Here is a 16,811-nt window from a genome sequence, read left to right as displayed (position 1 = left end):
ATTTGATAATGACACTGTTTCCTGATAATAAAGGAACTGCTTCAGAAAAAATAACATGCCACTTTATGTATTATTATGTTGGGGAGGAATGATAACAGGGAACAAGAAGAGAAGCAGGGGTTAATCCACTCACTTTCCTCTTTAGAGAAGCTCCCTCACCCATCCCAACACCTCAAGTCACACTCATGAAGATAGAGACAGTCATTTGGGAGATTTAAAGGGATGTCCTCAAAACAACACCAGCCTCTCACCACCAGAGATGACCGGAAATATGTTTTCTCTTCTTCCTTCCCTGCATCAGGGGAAGAGGCTGGTGAAGTTGGTGAGCATCAGCTGGACCAGCTGCCCTGGGTAGAGAGCATGGGCTGCTGGGTCAGATGTCTCCTGCTCTGGCCGAAACAGGGTTGGTCCAAACACAATTCCCAGGTTGTGGGGTGTCATGCGATTCTTATCTGAGTGTGCTATCACCCTGTAAGCAAAGGCCAAGGAAGGGGATATATGGCAGCAGCTTGCCACTTCATAGCAATCTAACCCTTCAAAGTTCTGAGCAGGGAAGAGTTCACTCTGGGATTCCTCCACATGGTGACAAAAAAACCAAGGAGATACAAGGGGAATGGAGATGGACCAGTGGAGAAACCTTCAGGATACAACCTGAAGATACAACTGCCTCTTCCGGCTTCAGGGGCTGCCCCAAGAGTTCTGTCTGCTCACAGTTTGGGAGTCTTTAATTCAAGTGGCCATCCTCTCTCAGAAGTCACTGCCCAGGCCCAGTTCAACCAAAGAAGCCATCAGCAATGTCCCAATGGGAGACAAAGAGGCAGAGGGAAGGGAGAAGTAAGATTTCCCTTATTCCTTTCACAGCATCTTGGTTCCATTTCCCCACTTGATGCTGACCTTTAGGTTTTGACCTAAAGTCTTTGACGGGCACGGTGGCTTACACCTGTAATCCCAGCACTTTGGGAGGCTGAGGTGGGTAAATCACCTGAGGTCAGGAGTTCGAGACCAGCCTGGCCAACATGGTGAAACCCCGTCTCTACTAAAAATACAAAAATTAGCCAGGCGTCGTGGCGGGCACCTGTAATCCCAGTTACTCGGGAGGCTGAGGCAGGAGAATTGCTTGAACCCGGGAGGCAGAGGTTGCAGTGAGCTGAAATTGCGCCACTGCACTCCAGTCTGGGTGACAGAGTGAGACTCTGTCTCAAAAATAAATAAAATAAAAAAATAAAGGTTTTGACTCTGGTAATATGCTCCTGCACAGAGGTTGCCTGCTTCCTCACCTGCCCATTAAACTTAGGTGCTTCCCTACCTTCACTCCACCTGCACAGAGTCCCTGTGGCATTCCCCACTCCACCTTCCCCAGCATGAACAAAGAGGTTGTGTCTTCCTGACCTGCATAAATGCTCCAGGAGGTACCGTAGAGTGTCATGGTTGGGCTTTGGCATTGAGCCTATTAATTCTTGTATCTGAGAGAGGCACTGCTCTGATTCGGAGAGTGCTAGAGAGAGTGATGGGAAAGGCATGGTAGTAAGGTTAGGGAAGGTGCTAGGACAGGATGGGTAAATGCACTGCTCTTTCCCACAGGCATGGAAGACATCATTAATCTAGCACAGCTTTCTTTTTCACATAGCCCAACTATAGCCTCATAATTCTTTTCAATTCAGCCCTCTAAACATTCACAAAAAAGCAACTGGAGTAGGCACCTGAGTTGAACGTTATTTTCCATCTCTAAGGTCAGAATGGGAAAGAAGAGTATAAGGGAACCTCTATTCTATTATTTACCACCCGTGTCCCCCACATCAAGGGTTCTTTCCAAAGCTCCAACCCTTACCAAGGGCAGCACGGAAATGGGGCAGCAGCAGTGGTGGCACCAGAGGCTGGGGCAGCTCCCGGAGAAAAAGCTTCAGGGCTCCGGTGACCACATGAATGTCATCCCACTCAGTACTGTCCAAATCTAACCGACCTTCTGGAGGGAGAAGGAGGTATAGGGGCTCATGAAGGGCCAGAAAGATTTAGAGACTGAGAGATTAGAAGTTCTGGAGAAATCCAGTCAAAGCAGACTATAGGAATGCCTAGAGGGTCTGCAGTGGGGCAAGGTAGCTAAGGTGGGGATGAGGACAACCCTCCCAGGAATGGTACATGGGGGTTTCCACGGGAAGCAAAGAGGATATGTGGAAGTTTTAGGGATCTGAAGCGTCTTCCATGTAAGTACCTTGTCCTGGCTGTTCTGGGAACACATACCTCCCATCGGAGGTGACCGCACGCTCTGCAACATGAATGAGGAGAGATCAGGAGCTAAGACATACACTTCCAGCCTGACAGCCTCTCTATTCTGCCAGCTTCCTCATGTAGGACCGCCCATGGTTCTCAGGCAAGACATTCTTAGTACAACCACTGGCCCACAAGCCTTCTCACCTCTGTCCACCAGAAAGCGAAGCTTCTGGACCACTGCCAAGTTCCCGCTCACCCGATAAATGCCATCCACATCTAGACCTGGGAGATGAGGAAGGAGTAGATAAGGACTGCTGCTTGAAAGTGTGTGTGGTGAGGGATATAAGGGTGGAGAGAAAAAGGGCAGTAGGAAGACTAGGTAGAATGGGGGAGGCAGAAAATTCTAGGCCTTAGCCTGTTGGAAGAGGATTCTGGGGTCTCTGAGAAAATGACCTCTTTTATCCACAGCAGCAATGCAGAGCCGCACAAAGCTGGGCACCGTATCTCCTTCCCGCTGGCAGAGTGATTCCAACTGGCAGCCGAACACCTGGTCTGGGGAAGCAGAGTGAGGCGGGAAGCCAGTGCCAGCGTCACTCACCGGAGCTCTTCTCAGCATAGGTCTTTATCCTTAAGTGAGGCTGGTCCTCCTGGCTGCCTGTGCCAGGCCTGGGCAAGGAAATACACTCCATCCCCCTTTCCCTGCCTCAAACAATCTGGCAAAGGGGTACAGGTCACCCCAGCTTCTCCCCTAAACAATCTGGGGTAGTGGGAAAGCAGCAGTCACAGAAGGTTGTGGTCTAGTTCTGGGAAGCTCTACTCTGAGCCTCGCTGGAGTTTTCTTATCCATGAACCTGGCCCAGCCCCCTCACCTCGGAGCAGACCCCGCTCCTGCAGGCTTTGTAAGGGCGGTCTCTTCGCGATGAGCCGCTTTAGTTTGTTGCGCACGCGGTTCTGCTCGGTGCTTTCGGGCCCCCGAACTGCAGGAGGCAGGTAGAGCGGGGCGTGAGCGCCCGGGAGCCTCGCTGCGCTCCCGGACCCTCCCTCCCCAGCCCGCGCCTCACTGGAGCTCCGGCGGCTGCTGAGGCGCAGCAGCGGCTTGGACACCGGCTCCGACTCCTCTTCTTCGTCCTCCCCGGCGCTCAGCTCCGCGGGTCCAGAGCCCGACAGACGCAGCTCCAGGGGGTTCTCCCGATCCTAGACCCGGGGTGGGCCGTGTCGAAGGTGAGAGAGGAGAGAAATCTGCATCCCTAGCTGGACTCTGACCCACTGCCAGGGTCCCACGTCCCGGCCCAGGCCAGGGCTCTCCACTGAGCCCACCCTGCCCCCACTGCTCCTGACTCCTATCGTTCCTACCCCACTCCCTTGGTCCCGGCCGGCCCGAGCCTCCCTCCGGGCCTCCACCCATCTAACCAGCCGCTCGATGACAGTCCGCAGCGCGCGGTGCCAGGCTCGCAGCTCTGTCTCGTGGTCCGACTGCAGCAGGAACTCGTGGCCAGGGACCGTGCGGATCTGAGGGCCAGGCAAGGAAACGCTCAGGTCAACGGGGAGGAGTATAAAAAGCAGGGAGACCTAGCGGGAGGCCTGCGCGGGAGATTGGGGGCGCCCTCGGGTCGGGTGGGGCCTTGGGGACGCGCGGGAGGGCGCTCACGTGCAGGACGTTGCGGCGGCTGGACAGGTGGCGGCCGTGCGCCAGGGCCGCCCCGCGCAGGTCCACGCTACTTTCGGGCCGGCTACCCGCTGGTCCCTGACAATGAGGGAGGAAACTGAGGCCACGGTGTTGTTTCCTTCACTGCTTCCCTCTCCCCGGTGGGCTGTGAGGAGGTGGGGGGCTTCCTCACTTCTTCACCTTCCTCTGCACCGCCCTCCCCGCTGCCGCCCCCACATTGGCGTGAGGCGGTAGGCAGCGCCCGCACCCCTCCTGCGCCTCTCGCTCACACTCACCCAGCCTGAGGAGGGCGCTGTCGGCGGTGGCTCTCGGTAGAACACCAGGCTGTTACCCGTCAACACCACCCAAGACGGGCCCCAGTTCTTCCTGCGGGGACAGAGAGGGGGAGGTAGTGGTAGCGAACAGGTCATTCTAGAATGACACGAGGAGGGTGCTCTTCCAACACCCTGCTCTACCCTATGGAGTTGACAGCCCAGGCCCTAGCTGTATTCCGGGTTCTCACCTGAGCTTGCGCCCCCCTTGGGCAATCTTGGTCATGTTGAGCAGACCCGACTTTTCCACCTCCTGGGAAGTGGAGGGAATGGGATCTGTAAGTCACCCTCGCCCTCCGTAGTGGCCAGGGCTTTCCCTAGGGGGTCTCCCAGGAGTGAAGTCCCTTAAAGTTGCTGGGGGAGGGCTGGGTAAGAGGATATTCAGAAAGAGGAAGATGTTTATGTGGAGCAGGAAAAGGGGGGAGGGGGGGCAGGGAGGATCTTGGCCTTCACAAAGAAATGGGAGATTCACATGGGGGTCGTCCAGGAGCTGCGGCAGAGGTCGAGGGGCCTGCAAGGCTGGAGGGTCAAGCTGCGAGGTGCGTTGGCTGAGGCTGAGTGAACCCTAGGGGAGAGGATTGGAGAAACAGGTGGGGAAACGCTCGACTCAGGGATCCCTGGCTGAAGGAGGAAGAGGGGTGGGATACGGGTGAGAGGTGGGGGGTGTGGTGGGGAATGGAGAATGTCTTACACAAAACAGAAAGTCATAACAAGCTGGCTTTTTCTGCATGTGACTGGGAGATGGGAGGGATCTCACCTGTGGGTCAAGCGGTTCTGGGGTCCCTGTGTCAGATCTGAAGCCCTTTGCCTGAGGTTGCAGGACATCATTGTTCCTCTTCAGGGTCTGTGTCCCCTCCATGGAGCCAGGGTTCTGGGTTAGGGGAGGAGGAAATAAAGCTACATCCAGATGCCACCTCTACCCACTCTCCACACCCTTCTTATACTTGGCTGATTCTTCTGATCTTCTGAGAGCCCCAGAGAGAAAACACACTACCTTGAGGTTCAGCAGGGGAAGGAAGAGCTTGAGGGGACAGTGGAGAAGCAGGAGGTAAGGTCTCACCGTCTCGCTGCGACTGCGGCGTGGGGGCTTCCAGGACTTGCAGCCAGTCAGTGAATTTATGTAGAAGCAGCGTCCAGAGTTGGGGTCCAGGTGCTGCTCCCAGGCATCCAGCCTCTGCAGCAGGGGGCATGCAGGGCCTGGGGGTGGGGACCGAGGACAGCGGCGAAGGTCCACCAGGTTACAGTACACAGGGGGCTCTGACATGAGGGGCTGGGGGCCTGCCTGCCAGAAAAAGGGGAAGAAGGAGGTGGTCATTCTGCCTGTTGCCCTTCCCATGCTTCTCTTGGCCTTCCCACCTCCTGCTCCCTCCCCCATTGTCTTCTCACCGCCAGCTCTGGGCTGAGGTGACCCAGGTACTGGGGGAGAAACCCCAGGCCCCAGCTGCTTTTTAAAAATTCTCTCTCTCACAGTTTTCTTTGCTCTTCTCCTCACTTCCTGTTGCCAACTTCCCGCCTCCCCCACCCCACCCCCACCTCAGGGCCACAGGAAAGGGGAACAGGCTTTTTGTGGGGTGGGGGGAATGTTGAAGGGGTTGCCCCACCCTCATATCCTGCAAGGTAAAAGAAGACAGAGAAGGGTCTACAGAAGGGAGGAGGAGCCCCTTTCCACCCACGGTTAAGAAAGAGAGGGAAGGGCTGGGCAAGTCACATCTCTAGAGGAGACCTGCTGTGGCCTATCAGGCAAGCAGAACACAGAAAAACCCTGCCCTGGGCTAGGAGTCTGGAGGAAGGAAGAGCACAGGGCTGGCCTTTCAGTGCCTCCACTGCGCCCTGTGCCCTGTCCCCTCGGGGCCTTTGGTACCTACTGTCCCTTCTCACCTTCTACCCAGTTTGCCTCTTTCTCCTCCTTGCTCAGAGTCAACTGAATGCCGTGACCTCACAGATGTCTCCCCGCACCACCCCAGCCACTCTCCACCACATTAACTTGCCTTTGTAGACTTATCAGTAGTACAAGGGTTATCTTATTTATTTGTTTTTGTGTTTGTCATCCCCAGGGGAGTCCCCTGAAGACAGGGGTGCTGTCTGTCCTGTGCCTAGAACAGGGCCCAGCTCAGAAGAGCTGTGACTCACTGTGCTGGCACTGGCTTCTGACGGCAAGTCTTCCTGGGAGAGGGATCTTCCGCTTGGTCCTTCCTGGAAAGGCTTCGGAAGGCTGGGGCTCAGATTGTCAGTGCTGACGCTCCTACACATTTTGGGGGGAAGTGGAGGAGGCTGCTCCGAGCTAGCCTGAGCCCTGCTTGGGAGGGCCTGAGACAACTCCTCCAGGGAACCATGAAACAACTTCGGCCCTGGAAACAGAAAAGGGGAGGGTGGGTGGCAGGTGATCAGAGGTGTTGTTGTAACTGGGTCCCCCATCTTGGGAACTCACAGGGAAGACAAGAAGGGCAGAGGGAGGATGTGGAAAATGGCATGAGACCTAGAAACCTTAGGACGAGGAGGACAGGCAGTGGGATGAGGATGCCATGGCGGGGGCAAGAGGTAGGCTGATCAAAGAAAAACAAGAGAAGATGGTTAGCAGAAGCTTGAGGGAGGGGGACCTCCCCAAAATTCCCAGAAGCCAGGGAGGTAGGAAGGTGATGGGAGGTAGGAAGGTGAAGGGAGAGGGCTTAGCGCTTACTCACCAGGAGTCCAGAGCAATTGGCCGGGGATGACGGTAGTTGGACTCTGGGAAGGGATGGATTCCTCTATCATATAGGCTGCTGGGACGAAGATGGGTCGAGAGGTGGAGGGAGCTTCTAGGCGTCTTGCCAACCACCAGTCGGAGTTGGTCTTTCGAAGCAGTAGGAACCTGTCCCCTTCAGCCAGAGACACCTGCTGGCCATCTGCCCCAGTATAAGTAAAGGCATAGAGTGCACAGAGCTGGGATCCCCGAGGAGGGCTTCGGGGGCCCAGCCCTAGGATCCCCCAGGAACTTGGCCACCACCGGCTAGATAGCATTGTAGCCAGCACTGTCACCTGTGAGAAAAAGGGACACTGGAGACCCAGAAGGGAATAGGCCTGGCTGTCTCCAGGTAGACAGACATGGTTCTAGGAGCAGTGTTGCGGGGAGGTGAGGACGGGAGCCCTTGAGTTGGGGGAGAGGGTAGAGCAAACAGCCTGGTGAGGATCGGTGACAGGTTTTGGGGGCTGAGAACTCCTGGTGGTGTCTGGTGAGGAAGTATGTAAGTAACATGAGAGAGGATGTGGTCAGCAGGGCTGCATGGCCAGCAAGGCAGGAAATTAGAGGAGATGACCTAGGCCAGTAGTTTTCCTCCAAGTACCTTGTGGGGCCCATCAGAAGATTCAGGAGCAGGAGTTGGTCCTGGGTAGTGGTGGGAGTCTTGAGGTGGACACAGGAAGGAGATAAGAAGAAAGAATCAGGTTCAAGACAGAAACAGGGAGACACAAGGTTAATGACAAAGACAAAAATGTGTGTTATTCTTTATTAAATTTATGCAAGCATCAATGTTTCCGTTACCAATCACCTCAGACCATAGCTGCGTGCTTCCTGTGCAGACTCAGAGAGACATGGTGACAGAGAAACAGAAAGCCAAATAAATACCAAGACCAAATCAGAGAGAAAGACAAAGTGGGAGAAACACAGAGGGATTCAGAATTGAAATATCGCCACCCTCCCAATCCAGGACACGATTTTGGGAGCTGAGAAGCCTTGATACTGTCCTGTACACACAAGCCTCTTGAGGCAGGAGCTACTTTAGTGTGTGGGTTCATTCATGCTTTTTTTTTTTGAGACGAAGTCTCGTTCTTGTCCCCCAGGCTGGAGTGTGATGGTGCGATCTCGGGTCACTGCAACTTCCGCCCCCCGGGTTCAAGTGATTCTCCTGTCTCAGACCCCCGAGTAGTTGGGATTACAGGTGCCTGTCACCACACCTGGCTAGTTTTTTTATTTTTAGTAGAGACAGGGTTTCACCATGTTGGCCAGGCTGGTCTAGAACTCCTGACCTCAGGTGATTCACCCGCCTCAGCCTCCCAAAGTGCTGGGATTACAGGTGTGAGCCACTGCGCCCGGCCTCATTTATGCTTTTATCAAGGATTGATTGAGTGCCTCCTGCGTGCAAGGAGCAGTGTCAGGCACTGGAGATGAGAGAAGGGAATGAGCCCTTTTGGAGCTTAAGGAGAGACAGACCTTAACTAATGACACAATAAACTTAATAATTACAATTGAATCAGGAACAATGGACAAGTAATGCAAGATGCTATGACAGGTAGATAGGGGACTGATGCCAGCTTCTCCTTGGTGGAAGGTGGGAAGTGACCTTCCCTGGATTACCGGCACTTTAAAACCCACACTTCTGCTTCTGCCTTACCTGGCCACTCCTCATTTCCTCTTCTCTCAGCTTCTCCACTGCACAATGTGAGGCTTTCTGTTTGGGTTTGGAGAGGTGGGTTAAGGAGCGAATGCCCCTCCCCACTGGTGATATCAGAGAGCCGGCTCTCTTCCCCTGAGGGCTGGGTGGCTAGTACTGGGCTTGTGCCTCAGTGATCTTCCTAGTTTACTTCACTTCAACACATGGAGAATCCTACCCCTCAACTCTTCCTTCCCACTTCCAAAATAGTGACTAATTTCACCCATTTATTGACTTATTTATTCATTTGGTGTTCAGTGCTTGAATCCACCGTTTTTTTGCCTTCTCTGAAACTCTCTCTCCTATACTTTAGCTTGTTTTTGTTAGCTTCTTCGCATTCACTTTTAAACATATCCAAGTCTCTCCCGTCTTTAGACAAACCTCCCCTTACTGGGCTTTCCAGGTACCACCATATATATGTCTCTCTCTCTTTCTTCTCTTTTTTTTTTGAGACAGAGTCTCGCACTGTTGCCTGGGCTGGAGTGCAGTGGCACAATCTCTGCTCACTGCAACCTCCGCTTTCCAGGTTTAAGTGATTCTCCTGCCTCAGCCTCCTAAGTAGGTGGGATTAGAGGCGCCTGCCACCATGCCCGCTATTTTTTTTTGTATTTTTAGTACAGACAGGGTTTCACTATGTTGGCCAGGCTGGTCTCGAACTCCTGACCTCGTGATCTGCCCACCTCAGCCTCCCAAAGTGCTGGGATTACAGGCGTAAGCCACTGCGCCCAGCCTCTCTCTTTCTTTTTACAGTCAAACTTCTTGAGTTGCCTACACTGTATAGGGGATCTCCATTTCCTGTCCCATCACTCCGCCACCTTTTCAAAGTCACTCCTCGATAGAGTCACCCCCGACCTTGCCTGAGCATGCTGCAGTCCTTATGCAGTCCTTATGTTGCTTGACATCTCAGTAGCAGGCAACACAATTGACCTTTCTCTCCTACAAACACTCTGCTGGTATCCCTCTTACCTTTCTGGCAGTTCCTTGTCTGTGGCATGAGAAATGACCTTCCTCTGCCTGTTCGTTAAACCACAGAAGCCTATCTGAGATCCTGTGCCCTGTGCTTTCTGCACACCCTCCCTGGGTGGTCTTATTCTCTCCCCAGCTCAAATGATTTCCATATGCTGCTAAGGACTGTATCTCAAGTCCAGATCTTTCTCTGGGGCTCCCATCTAATCCACTGTCCACCAGAAAATCCACTTGAGTATTTCACAGGTACGACAAACTCAGTATGAACCAAACTGAACTTATCACAAACCTGTTTCTCTCCCAATACCACTATTTAGTTTAATATGAAATCAATAAATATTGGCCTGATACAGTAGCTCGCACCTATAATCCCAGCACTTTGGGAGGCCAAGGCAGAATATCACTTGAGCCTAGGAGCTTGAGGTGCAACATAGTGAGATCCTGCCTTTACAAAAAAATTTTTTTTTTTTTTTTTTGAGACGGAGTCTTGCTCTGTCGCCCAGACTGGAGTGCAGTGGCGTGATCTCGGCTCACTGCAACCTCCGCCTCCCGGGTTCATGCCATTCTCCAGCCTCATTCTCCCAAGCAGCTGGGACTACAGGTGCCTGCCACCATGCACAGCTAATTTTTTGTATTTTTAATACAGACGGGGTTTCACTGTGTTAGCCAGGATGGTCTCGGTCTCCTGACCTCGTGATCCACCCGCCTTGGCCTCCCAAAGTCCTGGGATTACAGGCGTGAGCCACCGCACCCGGCCAAAAATTTTTTTTAGTTAGCCAGGTATGGCAGTGTGTGCCTTGTAGTCCCAGCTGCTCGGGAGGCTGAGGTGGGAGTATCTATTGAACCTGGGAAGTTGAGGCTGCAGTGATGCGTGATAGTGCTACTGCACTCCAGCCTAGGCGACAGAGTGAGACCCTGTCTCAAAATAAATAAATAAAATAATTTAATAAATATTTATTGAATGTTTACTACCATATATGCCAGGCAGGAACTATGTGCTAGGCATCGTCAATTAAGATGGTAAATATGGGGCCGGGTGCAGTGGCTCACATCCAGCTCAATCCCAGCACTTTGGGAGGCTGAGGCAGGCAGATCACCTGAGGTCAGGAGTTCAAGACCAGCCTGGCCAATGTGGTGAAACCCCCATCTCTAATAAAAACACAAAAATCAGCTGGGTGTGGCGGCAGGTGTCTGTACTCCCAGCTACTTGGGAGGCTGGGGTAGGAGAATTGCTTGAATCCAGGAGACGGAGGTTGCAGTGAGCTAAGATCATGCCACTGTGCTCCAGCCTGGGTGACAGAGCGAGACTCTGTCTTAAAACAAAACAAAAAAAATGATCCCTGCCCACTCATAACAATGAAAATACGATGTAATAATGATCACTATGATAGAGGAAATACTATCATCTGTTGTAGCACATAGAAAGTATGCCCTATTTCCCATGCCAGAAACCTAGCAGCCAACCTGAATTTATCTTGTTTCCTCACCACCCACATTGATTCAATTGATTACTGAACACTTCAATTTATATTTTCCCAATCTACCTACTTTTTATCCCCACAACTACCACTCCTTTAGCCTGGATGATATAATTTCCTAACTAGTCTCATTGCATATAGTTCTCATTGCATATAGTTCTGCTCCCCTTCCAACCATTCCTGACACAGCAGCCAGAGTGACTTTTCTAAAACACATATGCCCTGCTACTCTCCTGACTTAAACTTTCCACATTTTATAATGTCATTTACAGATTCCCTCTCTACCCTTTTCACAGTCTCCACCACAAACTCCACACTGCAGTCTTATGCGAATTCCTCACATTCTTAAAGTGCACTGAAATCTTTGATTCTTTGCATATGTTGTTTCCTTTGCCTGAAACACGTCCCTTCTCCACTCCCTCCAGTCTTCACCTAGATAACTCTTACGCATCACTGAGATCTCAGCTGAAAGGTTACATGCACAGGAAAGCATCTCAGCCAGGTGTGATGGCTCACACCTGTAAACCCAACACCTTGGGAGGCTGAGGCGGGCGGATCACCTGAGGTCAGGAGTTTGAGACCAGCCTGGCCAACATGATGAAACCCCGTCTTTACTAAAAATACAAAAATTAGCCGGGCATGGTGGCAGGTGTCTGTAATCCCGGCTACTAGGGAGGCTGAGGCAGGAGAATCACTTGAACCCAGGAGGCGGAGGTTGCAGTGAGCCAAGACCACACCATTGCACTCCAGCCTGGGCAATAAGAGTAAGACTCCATCTGAAAAAAAACAAAAACAAAAAAACTATTTTTTTTATGTTGGCCAGGCAGTCTTGAATTCCTGGGCTCAAGTGATCCAGCTGCCCAAAGCACAGGGATTACAGGCATAAGTCACTGGGCCTGGCCTAGTTTTTTGTTTGTTTGTTTGTTTTGTTGTTGTTAATGTAACAACAGCCATTTTATTATAGTTTAACAATTGTATAGGTATGGAGCAGAAATTTGGGTAGGGTTCAGGTGGGTGATTCTTCTGTCTCATGTGGCCTTGAGACCCTACCAAGGGTCACTTAAGAGTTTTCAGTGGGCAGGTGGGCTGGTCTGGAAGGCTTCACTCACAAGTCTGGCACCTTGGTAAGGATGACTGGAATGCTGGGGTCAGCTGGAGTTGTCAGACAGAATATCTACGTGAGACCTCTCTAGCATGGCAGCTCAAAGTGGTAGGATTTCTTACATGGCAGCTCAAAGCTACCAGTGTGCTAGATAGCCTGCAACTGAAGCTGCAAAACTTCTTATGGGCTAGCTTCAAAAGGCCCAGAACCTCCATAGAATTTTCTGAGATCAAATATAAAGTGCTTAAAACAGTGCCTAGCTCATAAGTACTATTAGATATTAATTATTCTTAAAATAATATAAAGATGAATAAGAAGCGTCCCTTTCTCAATAACAGGTATGTGCTTCCTTGCATAATATATACTTATTGCCAAACTCTTAGCCATCTTGAATCTCAATTTTTTTTTTTTTTTGAGACGAAGTCTTGCTCTGTTGTGCAGGCTGGAGTGTAGAGGCACGATCTCGGCTCACTGCAACCTCTGCCTCCTGGGTTCAAGTGATTCTCCTGGCTCAGCCTCCTGAGTAGCTGGGATGACAGGCGTGCACCACCACACCCAGCTAATTTTTGTATTTTCACTAAAGAAGGGGTTTCACCACGTTGGCCAGGCTGGTCCCAAACTCCTGACCTCAAGTGATCTGCTCGCCTCGGCCTCCCAACGTGCTGGGGTTACAGGCGTGAGCCACCGCGCCCGGCCTTACTTCTTAATTTCATCTTTTCCCTAGAGATGTTTGGCCGGGCGCGGTGGCTCACGCCTGTAATCCCAGCACTTTGGGAGGCTGAGGCGGGCGGATCACGAGGTCGGGGGATCGAGACCATCCTGGCTAACACGGTGAAACCCCGTCTCTACTAAAAATACAAAAAATTAGCCGAGCGTGGTGGCAGGCACCTGTAGTTCCAGCTACTCGGGAGGCTGAGGCAGGAGAATGGCGTGAACCTCGGGGGATGGAGGTTGCAGTGAGCCGAGATCGCGCCACTGCAGTCCAGACTGGGGGGCAGAGCAAGACTCCGTCTCAAAGAAAAAAAAAAAAAGAGATGCTCTTCTACCCATTTGATGAGACGTCGAGCTGTATATGAACTCAGACTGGTATTAATATTTTACTTGTCTACATTCTTTTTTTTCGAGACGGAGTTTCCTCTTGTTGCCCAGGCTGGAGTGCAATGGCGCGGTCTCGGCTCACTGCAACCTCCGCTTCCCGGGTTCAGGCGATTTTTTTTGCCTCAGTCTCCCGGGTAGCTGGGATTGCAGGCGCCTGCCACCATGCCCAGCTAATTTTGTATTTTTAGTAGAGACGGGGTTTCAGCATGTTGGCCGGCCTGGTCTCGAACTGCTGACCTCAGGTGATCCGCCCGCCTCGACTCCCCAAAGTGCTGGATTACATGCATAAGCCACAGCGCCCGGCCTATGTACATTTTTGTTGTTGTTGTTGATAGGATGGATATGTACACTAACTTCCACTTTGTCACTAAAGTAATTCCGCACATGGTAACTCCGAACTCTAAAACTCTGACCGTTAAGAGCTTGCATCGAGAGCCACTGCGAGTAGCTGCTGTTATGACATGGCCATTTCATTCTCCACAACGACAAGAGAAGCAGCCGCGGCTTCAGTCACCGCCCTCCAGCAGCGTAAGAGGATAAAAGTGCGACTTGCCCTAAAACCTAAACGTCTCTTCTGGATCTCCAGAAAAAAAGTGCTGCTCTAGGCCGGGCGCGGTGGCTCACGCCTGTAATCCTAGCACTTTGGAAGGCCGAGGCGGGCGGATCATCTGAGGTGAGGACTTCGAGACCAGCCTAGCCAAAGTGGTCAAAGCCCGCCTCTACTAAAAATACAAAAATTAGCCGAGCGTGGTGGCACGTGCCTGTAGTCCCAGCTGCATGGGAGGCTGAGGCCGGAGAATCACTTGAACCCTGGAGGCAGAGGTTGCAGCGAGCCAAGACCATGCCACTGCACTTCAGCCCGGGTGACAGAGGTAGACGCCCTCTCACAAAAAAAAAAAAAAAAAAAAAAAAAAAAAAAAAAAAGTGCACTCTAGCCCGCATCTGCGGCCTCTTCATCTCGATGATAGTCTTTTCCTGTGTCCTAGCGTTGCATGATGGGAGGAATAGTCTACTTTCCGGTAGCGGTGCCCTGGCAGTGGCTTAATACGGAACTCTATTTCCCGGCGTGCCTCGCGGAGGCCGCTGAACTCAGAAGCGGGAGGCCGGTTCCGGTTGCATCAGCGTGGGATTCACGGCGAAATGAGACTGTTCGTGAGTGAGGGCGTCCCGGGTTGCTTGCCGGTGCTGGCCGCCGCCGGGAGAGCCCGGGGCAGAGCAGAGGTGCTCATCAGCACTGTAGGCCCGGAAGGTACTCGTGCTGGTGCTGGTGGGCGGTGGATGGGGGGGCGGGACCGAAACACGCCAGATTCTCTGTAGCTGTCTTTGCCAAACCCCTAGCCCTCGCCACACACCCCAATCGACCACTTCTCCTATTATCCTTGATCACTCCACGCCTTCTTCCCTCCCAGTCACATCTTTCACTTCCTTTAATTACCCTCAATATAATACCCTTCCCTTATCTCTCTCCTCTCCTCTTGCGTCTTCCCGGTCCCCGCCTCACCCCAGTAAACTGCTCTTCCCTTCCCAACCTTCTCCTACACCTATCAGGCATCCCCCTCTGCTCTTTAGTTACTAGCATGACAGCCCCCAGGCACCCTTTTGTGTTCTTAGGAAATCCCTCTCTCCCCTCCTAACACACATACACGTTCCTTTCTGTTTACCTCTTCTCATTCTCAGCCGATTGTTTGGGTGACTCTTAGGAGGTTCTCTTGTAAGCCTTCTCAGTTCTTTTAATTTTGTTCTCCCACTGTGACCTTCAGATAATTATGAAGATATCCCAGTTACTTTCAGTCGTTAAATTCTTGGCTGCAGCACTATCCCAATACCACCACTTCCTCTGCAGTCCCCATCTGTTGCTTCCAGCTGGCAGTTTCAGCTGAACACCTGCTGGCCTCTCCAGCCCATTCCGGACCACCCCCTTTCAGTGGTCCTATCCTGGAACTTCTGGGTTGAGACTGCCCATCTTTCTTTTTTTACTCACTGAACAATGCAAGGTTATCCTAAGTTGACAAAGTATTTCTTTTCTTTTCCTTTTTTTTTTTTTTTTAAACCCATTTTCCATTCTTGCATCAGATTGTGTGGTCCCATTCCTGACCCGGCCTAAGGTCCCTGTCTTGCAGCTGGATAGTGGCAACTACCTCTTCTCCACTAGTGCAATCTGCCGGTCAGTATTGGTCCTTGGTGTAGGGAGGTGGCTGAATCAAATCAGGCCTCACTGTCATTTGTGTGGCTTTATTTGCAGCCATTGTTTCCCTGTGTGATGAGAAATGGGCTAAATGGGCCCCTCTAAGTCCATCATCTGTTGCTCTCTCTCTGGGCAGATATTTCTTTTTGTTATCTGGCTGGGAGCAAGATGACCTCACTAACCAGTGGCTGGAATGGGAAGCGACAGAGCTGCAGGTAGGACTAAGGTATGGGGGATGTCAGGCAGGCCCTTGTTCTGCGTGGCCATCCTGACTCATGTCCCCTGCATTTTAGCCAGCTTTGTCTGCTGCCCTGTACTATTTAGTGGTCCAAGGCAAGAAGGGGGAAGATGTTCTTGGTTCAGTGCGGAGAGCCCTGACTCACATTGACCACAGCTTGAGTCGTCAGAACTGTCCTTTCCTGGCTGGGGTGAGTTGGGTCTTGAGATGAGGACTGGGGAAGGCTTATGGTGTAAGGATTAAGAGGGAAGACTGTATTCAGAGTGTTCGAACCCAACACTGCCACTTACTAGTAGTGTAATCTTGGCAAATCACTTAATCTCTCTAATCCTCAATTTTTTTCAGTTGTGAAATGGGATAATATTAGTACCTATCTCAGTGAGTTATTGTGAGGATTAAGTGAGATCATATAAAGTGCTTAATACAGTGCTTGACATATAAAGTGCTCAGTAAATGTTAGATATTACCATTGGGAAGAAACTGAGTGTCTCATTTGTGTACATTTTCCTTTTCTATCCCCAACAAAGGAGACAGAATCTCTAGCCGACATTGTTTTGTGGGGAGCCCTGTACCCATTACTGCAAGATCCCGCCTACCTCCCTGGTGAGAACTGTGCATATCACTCCAACCCTAGGAGCTTGGTGTAGGGGTTACAGAATGGGCAGTAGAATACTGAGAACTCCCTTCAAGGTACAGCTTGACTGGGCAACTATAGCAGAAGATGGCTGAGGGAACTGGGGAAAGCAACTGGAGAAACCTCACAAAGAAGGGGAAAGATGCCCGCTCCTGCCTACCAGGTCCTTATGTTTGCTGATTTTCTTTTCTTCCATACCCACAGAGGAGCTGAGTGCCCTGCACAGCTGGTTCCAGACACTGAGTACCCAGGAGCCATGTCAGCGAGCTGCAGAGACTGTACTGAAACAGCAAGGTGTCCTGGCTCTCCGGCCTTACCTCCAAAAGCAGCCCCAGCCCAGCCCCCCTGAGGGAAGGGCTGTCACCAATGAGCCTGAGGTTTGGAACAGGGCAGAGCCTTGGGGCCTGAGGTGGGAGGTGGCTAGGAGATGGACTTTGAGCATGGCCACTGACTTTTTCTGGTAGTGGCAAGGAGAAAGTTTCTTTACCCTGTGGGCCCTCCTCACCTGGTAAGGGATTC

The 16,811-nt window shown here is 51.8% G+C and overlaps 2 protein-coding genes across 7 annotated transcripts in view; one reads left to right on the top strand and one right to left on the bottom strand.

The window, feature by feature from the left end:
• Nucleotides 1-44: 44 nt before the first annotated feature.
• On the bottom strand, nucleotides 45-8,247 carry ARHGAP9 (Rho GTPase activating protein 9). 4 transcript variants are annotated; one of them, XM_019038172.3, is made up of 18 exons: nucleotides 7,506-8,241; nucleotides 6,867-7,200; nucleotides 6,316-6,533; nucleotides 5,246-5,467; nucleotides 4,943-5,056; nucleotides 4,658-4,750; nucleotides 4,377-4,438; nucleotides 4,150-4,240; nucleotides 3,857-3,952; nucleotides 3,619-3,717; nucleotides 3,270-3,402; nucleotides 3,078-3,185; nucleotides 2,662-2,760; nucleotides 2,413-2,490; nucleotides 2,210-2,263; nucleotides 1,829-1,963; nucleotides 1,390-1,495; nucleotides 45-469 (listed from the first exon to the last, which is right to left on the bottom strand). In XM_019038172.3, the coding sequence occupies exons 2-18, from the start codon at nucleotides 7,180-7,182 to the stop codon at nucleotides 298-300; spliced, it is 2,196 nt and encodes a 731-aa protein (XP_018893717.3). In that variant the 5' UTR covers nucleotides 7,183-7,200; nucleotides 7,506-8,241; the 3' UTR covers nucleotides 45-297. The 4 variants fall into 4 exon arrangements, with proteins under 4 accessions (XP_018893717.3, XP_063549943.1, XP_063549944.1 ...); XM_063693873.1 differs by having other exon boundaries at nucleotides 6,867-8,241; XM_063693874.1 differs by lacking the exon at nucleotides 1,390-1,495 and having other exon boundaries at nucleotides 6,867-8,247.
• Nucleotides 8,248-13,575: 5,328 nt separating this feature from the next.
• Nucleotides 13,576-16,811, top strand: part of MARS1 (methionyl-tRNA synthetase 1) — a 26,194-nt gene continuing 22,958 nt past the window's right edge. Inside the window, exons 1-7 of one of the 3 annotated variants that reach the window (XM_055359283.2) lie at nucleotides 13,827-14,107; nucleotides 14,222-14,484; nucleotides 15,309-15,399; nucleotides 15,557-15,635; nucleotides 15,714-15,848; nucleotides 16,186-16,261; nucleotides 16,497-16,669. In XM_055359283.2, the coding sequence (XP_055215258.1) occupies nucleotides 14,376-14,484; nucleotides 15,309-15,399; nucleotides 15,557-15,635; nucleotides 15,714-15,848; nucleotides 16,186-16,261; nucleotides 16,497-16,669 (663 nt within the window). In that variant the 5' untranslated portion in view covers nucleotides 13,827-14,107; nucleotides 14,222-14,375. Of the gene's footprint in view, nucleotides 14,485-15,308; nucleotides 15,400-15,556; nucleotides 15,636-15,713; nucleotides 15,849-16,185; nucleotides 16,262-16,496; nucleotides 16,670-16,811 lie in introns of all 3 variants that reach the window. The other 2 variants (XM_063693872.1, XM_063693871.1) reach the window with 2 other exon arrangements.

This window comes from Gorilla gorilla, chromosome 10 (assembly GCF_029281585.2).
Source record: "Gorilla gorilla gorilla isolate KB3781 chromosome 10, NHGRI_mGorGor1-v2.1_pri, whole genome shotgun sequence".
Classification (NCBI taxonomy): Eukaryota; Metazoa; Chordata; class Mammalia; order Primates; family Hominidae; genus Gorilla; species Gorilla gorilla.
The sequence above is the reverse complement of the archived record's forward strand: the minus strand, read 5'-3'. Positions and strand labels throughout refer to the sequence as shown.